Source organism: Pavona decussata, unplaced genomic scaffold, assembly GCF_977016875.1.
Source record: "Pavona decussata unplaced genomic scaffold, jaPavDecu1.1 SCAFFOLD_16, whole genome shotgun sequence".
Classification (NCBI taxonomy): domain Eukaryota; kingdom Metazoa; phylum Cnidaria; class Anthozoa; order Scleractinia; family Agariciidae; genus Pavona; species Pavona decussata.
The window spans coordinates 1,692,915-1,704,606 of NW_028145439.1; the positions used below are offsets into that span (position 1 = coordinate 1,692,915).

Here is an 11,692-nt window from a genome sequence, read left to right on the forward strand (position 1 = left end):
AGCCTGGCCCGGAGGATTTGGTCTGAACATTACACAGACATTATAACACTTTCGCCGCTAATCTTTATTGCGTGATTTAGAAACAATTGACTCTTGATTATGCGTGACTTTAATGAACGATCCTTTAGTTTAGTTATCAGGGTGATCGTATGACAGCTTAGTAATAGCTTTTTGTTAGATTAAGACAAGTATTTTTGGGTTTCGATTTTTAGTTGCGACTATCGCAGGTATCGCGCGGATCATTTGTTTATCCTTTGTTTCGCCGTCGTTTGTTCCCATACAAGCTACAGAGATCCTCTCTTCAAGTACAATACTTTGCGTTTGTTAGTAAGTTCCATTTTCGGATCATTTTTTACATAGCTTTTGCCATCCTATTTGTGAAGCTTAACTTTAGGAAAAATTCCATAGCAAGTGTTATAATTTTGCTTTCAGAATCCGTCTTTGACGTATGATTTAAGAAATCTCGTTAAGTGGCTTGATGTTTTCGTGACCTTTCATACCAGGTAGATTCAATTTAATCTGCATATTTACATGTGAGTTCAAGTCCGCATTGATCTCCACGCGGTCGCACTCACAGAGGTCCATAATGGCCTTTAAAATCCCACTTCTTCGATCTAAATCGCTTTCAAAAGGGTACTTCGAGGGACTGCCCAGTTTTGCGTGGAGTGACGCAAAAGATAAGGACGAGATAGGTAAGGGAATTCAAGTTTTGGATCGGTGATGAAAGGCAACTACGCACCTTAAGGTAAAGTTGTTGTGGTTAAGCGATTTTTGGAGAAGGGGGTTCTGACTTAAAGAACATTGCAAAGGAGGCAAAAATGCTTGAGAACTTGTGCCACCCAAACATTACGCAATTTATCGGCGTTTGTACAAAGCCAGTGGCAATAATGATGGATTACGAGTGCTTCGATTTTAGTCCCTTCGGCCTCAACCATCAAATATCCAATTTGTTAGAGTTTTCTTCGCTAGAGTTCTTTACTGATCTACAGAAAACACCGTAGGATTGTACGATTTAGCAATGCAGTGATGCACGACTTGGAAGGATTGTTAATATCGTTAATTCACAATAATTTTTTGATTACCTATTTGTTACTGTTCTTTTTAGAAAGCTACAAAATATGTATGTAACAGCTCTTTATAGCTACAAAAAAACACTGTAAGATTGTACGATTTAGCAATGAAAATGCAATGATGCATGCCTTGGACGGATGATTACTATCGTTAATGCACAATAATGTTACACGCGTTGATTTTTTTGATTACCTATTTTGTGCTGTACTTTTTATATAGCTACAAAATATGTTTGATTAAGTAGTGAAAATGCAGTGATCCATCGCTTCTTCAAAGAACATGGACTGCTTGTTGTTGTTGTTAACAGTAATAATGTACGATTTAGCAATGAAAACGCAATGATGCATCGCTTTTTAAAGGAAATGGAGTGCTTGTTGTTGTTGTTATTATCGTTTATCGTTTATTATTTTCCACACTCCGCATTATCCACACTCCGCATTCCGCACTCCGCACTCCTCGTTTTCCATCTAACCTGTTTCTCGGGTGCAAATGTTGTACTCAATTTTTGGGGTTTTTGTAGCCTCATCAAAAAATCGCGAAACAATTAGTGTACCTGGTATCGCAGATTATAGGTGAAGAGAGAATTTTTCTCACAACAGGACCGCTCGCCAAATGCCACGGGTACCCGGCTAAACGTTTTAGCAAGGCCGTCAAACTTAACTGCATTGGGTACAGCTAACATTCTTCAACATTAACATTAAGGTAATGATTTTAGGCTATTCTCAGGTTCACTGGAATCGAGTTTAAAGAGGGCATTAAGATGAAAAGAGTTATTTCAGCGGTTTGATTAGAAAATGACTTGTCATTGTAATAACATTTACTACGAGAGAAATTACCAGTAGGTTGCTTATCAGCAGCCAATTTAGATGCCTATGTATTTTATTAGACTTCTTGTATTGTACAGCATGCATATAAATTCCGCGCGCTTTCTAATTTATCCGTGCGAAGCCTCGTCTGCATCTTCGCTTGAATGTTGCGTTAGTTCCGTTAGTTCCTTTGACCAAGAGAGAAGAGGTTAAAGCTTACAGCGTTAATTCAGGGACTTTACAGTATTTTCCTCATTTTTACTTGATATCGGAAACTGCAGCCGCTTCGCTGTTTTAAAGATCCAGCCGATAATTTGTAAAGGTTTTTTTTGTGATATTTGCCTCCCTTTAAGACGTCTTTCAAGGTAAAATCTATGTAGAAGTGTAGACACATTGTCGGTTTCCGAAGTAACTTTAATTTGTTAATTAGACGCTTTCTTCTATCGGCTGTATTTCTCGAATCGTCCGTAGGCTTTGAGTAAAGGTTTTCGCTTGTTTTCAAACAATTTTTAATCAATAAGTCAAAGAGGCCCAAATATTTACTGACCAATGCAAACGATCTGTCTTTAGAAATATATTATTTCCATGTTTAATTAAGGTGTTGAAAAGAGTTTTAAGGGAGGTTGCTAGCATTAACTTGGTTGGTCCTATGCCGCGTGAGAAAACCTGCGATAAAATTATGCAGCCTGTTTGTTTGCTTTTACAGACATCGTCCGAAAAGCTCCATTTTCGCGGCTTTTCGTGAAGTGGGAATGTTTTGCAAAGCGAGGCAAGAAATGAATCTATAGAAACCCAATTTATCAGTAACGCATGATATAGTTTAACGCTGGTTGGTATTAAACATCGCTAGAAATTCGGGACATTTGAGCTCGCGAATGTGATATCCTGTGGTAGCTTTACCCTTGAAGCGAAGAAAGCGAACGCAAAATGTATCAAAAAATTATGAAGAATGAATTATTTAATGGAATATTTCTTGAAGAATTAGGAAATGCAAAACTGTGCATGCAAGACATGGTAGATTGATCTATTACCAAATATATCGTACACAAATGAAAGTGGATACTTCAAATTTCATATTTTCTTTTGAACGTTTTCTGCTAGCAGTTTTAACGCGAAAAATTAAAAGGTGTAGAGGGAGAATGATTGACAAAATCACAACTCATAGTTTATAATCAACGATTATCGTAAAACCGCATGCGATCGTTAAAATGTGTATACAGGAATGAAAAATATATACGTTAAAATAACTCAACTTATGTCTCATAGCTCCGTACCATTTATTTCGATGTTTCCTTTTTTAGTTTTGAAAACCAAGATGAACGGGCTTCAGTAAACCTCCCATGGCATTCCACGCTAAAATCCTGAAATCCGCTATCTTTGAACTGCGATATTTTGGCTCCACAAGACATCATTATATTTGAAATATATTTTTCTCTTGTTTTCAAAAATGTACTATTTTAAATCAGTGTTTTCACAACCAAACAAAAATTTGGGTTGTGTATCAGGAGGAAGAGGTCAACTCGTGGGCATGTGCACGGCTGTCCAGATGATACGGCCATCGTGACGTCATTTCCTGTGAGGCGCGGGATTTTGCTCAGTTTCGAAGATGGCGCATCAAACGACTTTTTTTTTTTCAGCCAAGCTCCGCATGGGGTTTATTTTCTTTCTTAATAGACTTTTATCTTCTTTTTTTCGATATAGGTAAGTCTTCATTTATTTTCAACCCATGAATTATGCTGAAAATATTGCAGTGAAGAGTTACGCGTACTCGCGCTGATCTGAAAAGCTGAGATTGTCCGTGCCAGAAAAATTATGTCATAAATTATACAAAGTACCGGTGAAACATGCATTTGGCTGAGGACTAGGTCAAATCTTAGTACAAACATCTCAGTTGCTGAATTCGAAATATCTTCAACTAGGAAATCGGAAAAGAATGTAATCCGAAATCCCAGTCTGTTATTTCTAGTTGTCATTACACGAGATGGCAATACCTTTTTTTAGCCTTGCTATACGCCGGATAGTTTGGAGCATCTAATATACATCTTTGACCGTTAAAAACATCCTCACTCATCGAAGAATAATTGGTTTGAATGTCCCTGTGGTTGAATCTCTGTTAAGATACGCTACTGTTATTTTCCAGTGAGTTTTATAGATTATGGAATGGAGAACACTGATTATTGTATAGTTGCGCGCTGTTTTCCACTCGTTCGCTTTTGGACCTTAGAAATGTTTAGAAACGTTTCATTCTGATGTCTAGAATAACAAATCTTTCTTTCGCTATTTGGTGAGTTTCATCAGATATCCAAACACTAAGACGTAACTTGAAATAACGTGGCGAAACCCAGAATTTTTAAACGACTTCTAGGTGTTTGGATATCTGATAAAATACACTTTCGAATGTTTGACATAGCTTTTTCAGTGATCAATAATTCTCGGAGAAATTCAAGGCGAAAGTTGGCAAAATTTTGAGGAACACATATCCAAGCCACGGTGACATTTAACTCATTTTAGATTGAAGAAAAACCTCGAAAGCAGCAAAACTCCAATGCCCAATCCTGATTTTATTTAGAAGGAAAAATACCAACATTATGAAGTAATGATATATAGCAAATGAAATATATGCAAAAATCAGTGACATGATATGGCACCGTTCGATGATTTTGTACGTTGCGATCTTACATTTAATTTCGATTTTGTGAGCTTTTGTAAAAATTTCAGGAATTGATCCATAGATCTTCACCACGCATGTTCCACTGATGTCAACTATTTCTGGAAGGCTTGAACTTTAACGCCGGAAAAATTGGCGTTAGTATTTATTATTATTATGCTAATATATTCAAATTCATGCGTACTACATTCTTTCATGATTTTACTTTGTACTTTCCCATGCAATAGAAAAATAAGACGGTAACTATTATTCAACAAAACGTATCAGTCACTGTGGATTGTCTTACTTACTTCCAAAACGCGAGCAATGTTTGCAAACAACACAATTCATTTCTATTCAACTTCCGCAGAGAATTTGTTCTCGAACAATCCACTATACGGATAAGATGGCAGCTGTAAGTAAGTAAGTAAGTAAGTAAGTAAGTAAGTAAGTAAGTAAGTAAGTAAGTAAGTAAGTAAGTAAGTAAAACCTTTATTTAGACACGATAAATACTTAAGCTATGCAGCTTGTGGGGTCGTGTAGATAATATAAAAGATACATAAACAATAACTGTACATTTTACCACAATACCTAACAATAGCCAATAGGCACATAGAAAGCCAATTATTTGGCGAAATTCGTCTCTGTACTTAACAACATTTTTTATGCTAGGTTTGTAGATTTTAGAACTTTTCTGCGCTTTTTAATGAGCCTTTTTAGGGTTTTCGAACGCTAAGAATTATGGGTAAATGTACCAGTCGCTTTATTTTCTGGTAGGGTTGATTGTACTTCTGTCATTTCCTAAGCCAACAAAACTTTGAATATCAACATCCTAGCTTTCAGCCGAAACGGAACCCAATACCATGTTAAATTATATTATTTAATTGGGGATATCTAATCAGGTACCGGCGTCTAGAGCCAACGTGTGTTGACAGACGATATGTAACGGATTCAGCTCACAATTTTGGTTTAAAAATTTGGACTCCCATGGTGTCACTGGACAAAATCCTCAAGTGTGACAGTTCAAAGGGGTCTTCAAATGTTACTTAGGTGATTCTTACTTCTCGAGTCTGTGGATGAAATCCTAAAAGTGTAATCATTCAAATGAAAGATACCAGCGCATACTGAGCAGTGCTCTCCTCGTACTGTACAACTTGGTTGCTTCCACGTTTGACTGTCTGTGGATGAAATGGTAAAGTGTGACCGTTCACTTTAAAATGAAAGCCATATTGAACATTAAATTCCCGTGTGGCTGTTTATTAGGCTGTAGAAGATGGTTCTTACTTTCTGAGTCTGTGGATGAAGTCTGACCATTCAAATGAATGAGCTATAAAGAAGGACTACTTTGTGGTGGAAATATTTATTCCCCTGTACAAGGTAGTTCTAGCTAAGCTTTGAGTTTCTTGGTCCTGATTCACAACCCCCCCCCCCCCCCCAACCGCTCCCCCTAAGTTAAGATATGTGTTAAGCATTGCTTCATAACAATAGGCTAATGTTAGTCGACCAACAAAAGACTTTTACCAAAAAACAATACTTAGGTTACACCTTAACATTAGAAAGTCTCCTTGAATCCACACCCCCAGATGAAATCCTAAAGTCTAACCATTCAAATGAAGCTATTCAGCAGCCCTTTTCGGTGAGAAATTTCATTATGCAGCACTCGGTCATTCTAACTTTCGGGTCTAGTCAGTTAAAGTCTTTGTACCATTCAATTTATTTCGTACACATTGCGTTTTACAAAGTAGTTCTAACTTTTCTTTCCGTGGAGAAAATGCAACATTGTAATACCATCCAAGAGGATCCCACGCTTTAGAAATTACAAAATTACTGAATGTGTTTTGATTATTTATGTTGTTCTTCTAGCTACGATGCAAGGGCTATTTTAATATACGCAAAGTTAATCAACAAATCTAGGGAGGCTAATGCTCCTACAACTGTTTTTTTTTTTTTTTTTGGACATGTCTACATGCCTCAACTCTTGCCGCAAAAGATCGAGACTGACGCAGTTTTTTTTGTATTTGGCTTTTAGTATTTGACGGCGAAATGACACCACCAATTTTTGTGCAAAACGTTTGCTCATTTCCAAGCCAATGTCCTACCGTTTCCTGGTGGAATATTTCTCGAAGAACTCGAAACACTTTTTAAATAGATGAGTCGCAACACTGAATAGAAAATCGTGGTCACTTAAATAATTCTGTAGCCCAACGAGATTCGATTTTGTTGTCGATTCGAAGGCCGATTAACGCTAATCCACGTTTAAACGCTAATCGAGGTTCATCTCGCACGTTCAAAATGTTTTTGAAAGCTAATATTTGGCTAAAGGTAAAAAAAAATTCCAATTCAAAACTAGAGGCAAAAATCTTATGGCAAAATATTTGCTGGTTAAAAAATATATTTTATTAACTGGAATGTTGTAACTCAGTCATCAGCTTAAGATGTTCAATTTTCAAATTTAATTATAAATTTCTCGCTTAATTTGTGGCTCAGCGTCTTGCATAATAAAAACAAATTATATTGCAGAAAAGGTTTTCATTTCGCATTTGCCCAGACTCCTTGAATATAACAAATATTTTTTTTAGAAACTTCGCTAATTTAACGTCCTACATCATTTATTGGATCAAACATTTGATTATCTGTCGCTGTTGACGGACGTTTCCAAAGTAGATGACGGAAAACTAATAGACAACTCTAAAGGCGAAGAATTCGTCGCATTGAAGAGGGATAAGTAGTCCTATACCTTGAAAAAGGAACGGATCGCACATGGGTTTGAACACATCTGAAGTTTTAGATAGTTTAGTTTGCGAATCAAAACAAATGTTACGGGCAAATTCGTGTCCATCTTCACACGAAAACGACTTGCCGTCTTAGAAGATCCGTTCGTCGAGAAACGTCCATCTTCCGAGTGTGAAAACTGTGTTACAAAACTTGACAAAACACAGCTTTCCTCTTTAACACAACTTTTAATGGCCATTAGACATCGATATACACATTATGACGTCCCAGCGAGATTACAACACTTTCGATTTACGAGCTACAAAGTTGCAAACAAGGACACGTTACGTACAAAGCTACCTTGCTTGGGTAGGAAAGGGTTAATCATAGTCATAAGTCCAGTCGACTCCCACGTTTCTTAACTACCCTTCCGGATCGGGTGCGGCGGGATGTAACAAATTGAGTCGTTGTCTATCCATCTTGCCAAGCGTATTACTTTGGTTGTTTGAATAAGGTTTAATGACGTGTTCGTTTTTCCTCTACAGTATAACTGTCTCCTTATCACCACGATGAGGCGTGTGGTTTGGTTCGCAGCAATACTGTGGGTTTCATGGTTTCTCTTTACAAGTAGTTCCGAGTTGGACCCTGGTGAGCAGGCCAAAGTATCTACGGCTCAGTTTGCCATTAGTGCCATTGAAGAAGAAAATAAGGCAGCGGCGAAAGCCATCAAAGATGCGCTGAAGGTTTCGGATCAAATGGGTAGCTTGGAACTACTAGAGAAGCAGACGAAATTAGCCAAGTTCGGTTCCAAGGTTGGCAAAGCCCTCAAAGCAGTACAGGGTGCAGCCACAATCGCCAGCTTTATCTTTACCTTTTTCATGCCCAGCGAGCTGGAAGTCATCACGAACTTGATAAACGAACGCTTCAAGGAGGTCAATGCCAAGCTGGATCGTCTGGACGAGAAACTTGACGAAATGGAGAAATCCATAAAGGCGAATAGTGCATTCAACACCTTCTTGTCTGCCTGGATCAAGTGGGAGTATGCGTCCAGGAACGGAGCAAAGAAACTATCTGATATTCGCAAAGCAATGGGGACTAAAACCAGAAGGATAGACCAAGTGAAACTCGCCGAAGAATACGTCAATTATTACGAGAACAACGACTTGGATGGAAACCTGCAGAACCTTTACAGAATGGCAGCTCTACCAGAAGGAATAACCCAACGTAACATCTTTGATAGCTTCATTGCTGAATTTGGCTGCGATATCACAAAGCTGTCTGAACTAATGATCCTAATCAAAAACATAATGACCAGCGCTGCCCAACAGAAGCTCACTTACTACTACTTTAAAGGTGACGGAGTAAGAGCCACTGAGGGATTCAAAGATGTTCAGACTTACTTCTTTAAGATTCGCCGAGCGTTTGATGATCGAGTCTGGCACTGCAGAAGCAACTCCCTTGACAATGCGAAGAAGAATGCCAACAAGATTTTGAAGGAAATGAAAGGATCTGCGCAGGAAAACATCGTTCGAGCCATCTTCATTGAACTTAAAGTCAAGTACCCCTGGTACACATGGGCTGTGGCAGCTGTCAAAGATGATATTTCAACGATTCGTAGCCTTGAGAGGCGTGGCAGTACGTATTTTAAATTGGAAGACAAATCGGACCCTGATAAAGTCAAAGATTATCTCGTTGTCTATGAGAACACCAAATCGTCCACAAGCTGTATTGAAATCAAGCAAGCCAAAACCCTGTTGGTTTTCAAAGGATGCGACGGATGCAATTCAGACTACATCTACGCAGCTGACAACATCCTGTATAAAAAGAGGTGTGGAAGTTCTACTTTAGAAAAGGTTGTTGACTTTCCATACGAAGTTGCCCATAGTTCATATACGGTCCTAAAAATAATGCCTATGTAAGATGCTCCAAGTGTTCTAACAGGAATCATCCCGATTGCATGTACGAAAGATGTGTTGATCGCGTGAAACAGGAGGTCCAAAACTGGGACTTTATTGCATCAGCAGTCAATACCAATTACGACGTTTGTCGAGCTGACAAGTGTAGTGGTCATGGCCAATGTAAGCAAATACCATTTACGACAACACACCAGTGTATCTGTGAGAGAGACTATGAAGGGGTATCTTGTGAAAAAAGATTAGACTTTGATGACACCATTGAAAATCTGATGTCCGAATTGAGAAAAACTTTCAACGTGGTAAATGGCGTTCCAACTGCTGTGGATGTATTCTTTTCCATCAGGTCTTTGTCTCAGAAGTTAGACGTCGTATTGCAGAAGATCAAGGCTTCCTTTGCTCACACGAATAACATCATCCAACATTCAAAGATCATTTACAACGCCGAAGATATTGCCGATCTCTATGCAAAACTGCAGAAGAACGAATTGACGTTTGATCAGTTTGGCGAGAAAATCCATAAGTATTTGCAAACTGTTACAACCTTTGAGTTACAGAACAGATTAAAGAAGATGATCCTCGGTCAAGGTACTTTAGATACCCCTGGAAAGGACATTTACAATACGTATAAACGTGAATACGTAAGTCAAAACGGAGGCGGCTGTTCTGCGCGGTACAATGAAGACATCAGGAATTTCAGAGACAACTTGGCTCAATTGGACGAGGCTCTTGGAGAAGCACTGTTACTACATAAAAAATGGTTGCTGCAAACAATGGGCACGACGGCAAATCTCCGAACCAAGTTCCGAAGCGAGGCCGAATACATCCGCAACGTCTTTAAAAATCGTCAACAGGACTACCACAAATACTGGAAGAAATACAGCTGTGGCGCTTTAAGTGTGAATGGTGCGGCTGTTTCGTGCAAGGACCAATTGACTTTCGAGGGAATGACTATGACTTTACAGTGCGACAAACAGAGACAATCGACTCCAAGTCGAGTAACCTGCAAGAAGATTGATAACGCCTTGAAATGGGACTCTCTACCAAAATGTAAATTTGTTTGGGGAGATTTTGGAGGTTGGAGTCGCTGTTCCAAGACTTGTGATGGAGGAGTCAAATACAGTTACAGACCTTGCTTAGGTACAAACAATGTCGACGACTGTAAAAGAGACCAGGGTGGATTGAACTACAAAACTTCAGCCTGCGAGACCCAAGATTGCTGTTCTGATCAGTACGGGAAGTTTAAATGTTCCAATGGTAGATGCATCCCAAAAAGTTGGCTTTGTAATGGAAATGATGATTGTAAGAACAACGATGACGAAAGCAGATATCGATGTCCAAACTTCGTTCGTTCCGGCGACCTTGTAGCCTTACGAAGTAACTCTCACAAAAATCAGTGGGTGAGCTGTTGGTGTACTGTCAACTGCGACGTTGACCAATGCGAACTTCGAGGGTGTCCTGGTAGCGAAATGACGGGCAACGACTGGAATTCATGTCCCAGTGAAACATTCAGGTTGTATTTGACCAATTATGGTTACGGCGAACCTGTTCGAAGCGGTGATCGAGTAGCTCTTTATTACGGAAAGGGCCACTGGCTGAGCTGCTGGGGCAGTGGAAATCCTTGTCGTACGAGGAATTGTCCCGGTTACGGTAGTTGGGATTCTTCAGATACAAAAAACTGTCGCGGAGAAACATTCTGGATACATTCACCCGAACGTCTAGGCAGTTGCTCAGGCGACACCAGATATGGCTGCCGAGGAAAGCCAATACAGAAGGGTGACAACGTCTTCATACAGTACTCTATCAAGAACGGAAACGGATATTGGTTAAGTGGAGACGATGACGACATCAGGACTCGGACATGCCCTGGCATTCACATCAACGCGGAGGACAAGAGCCGTTGCGGCTGGGAAAGTTGGAGCATTTTTGCTCGCTAGATGTCATGCAGACGGCATTTTCGTTTCATCAGCTGAACTGATACGATGAATTTAGAAGGACATTTAAGGCCAGACTATGGCTCAGTGAACAAATAACTGGAATAGGGCTTGTGAGTTCGATATTTTGGGTGTTATTAAATTTGGCTGTTATGTGTGCAAAAGAAAGGATGTAATGAGAGATCGCGTATCGTATAAGGTACATTTGATCGCCAAATGATTATTGTATCTTTATATTTCAAGAGTGTAACGGGTAACATAGCGTTCGTATTTGGGCTAAATAAATCTTTAAGCGCAAGAAACTGTGAAGTTAACTGTCCTATGCGCTTAGTATAGACTCGCTAGGTACAGTTATGGGCTTTTGTGACATAAAGTGCTAACTTGAAGTATGATTAAACTGTTGTTGCGAAAAATCAGTGTTTATCTACGTGGATTAGGATCACTACAGTGACCATATGTGAAAATATGGCTGACATTGTAGATTATTATTCAACGCATTGTGACACTGCCCAAATATGGTCATGGTGAACTCAATATACGTCGTCCGCACATAACAGATATCCTGCGATATTCGTAGTTTTCGTGCGTCGGGGAGAAAAATGGCAGAGC

At 39.2% G+C, this 11,692-nt stretch overlaps 1 protein-coding gene across 1 annotated transcript; it reads left to right on the forward strand.

Moving 5' to 3' along the window:
* Window positions 1-7,628: 7,628 nt before the first annotated feature.
* Window positions 7,629-11,488, forward strand: LOC146487264 (SE-cephalotoxin-like). Its single transcript, XM_085085478.1, has 2 exons — window positions 7,629-9,109; window positions 9,157-11,488. Exons 1-2 carry the CDS (start codon window positions 7,806-7,808, stop codon window positions 11,084-11,086), a joined length of 3,234 nt encoding a protein of 1,077 aa, XP_084941604.1. The 5' UTR covers window positions 7,629-7,805; the 3' UTR covers window positions 11,087-11,488.
* Window positions 11,489-11,692: the final 204 nt, after the last annotated feature.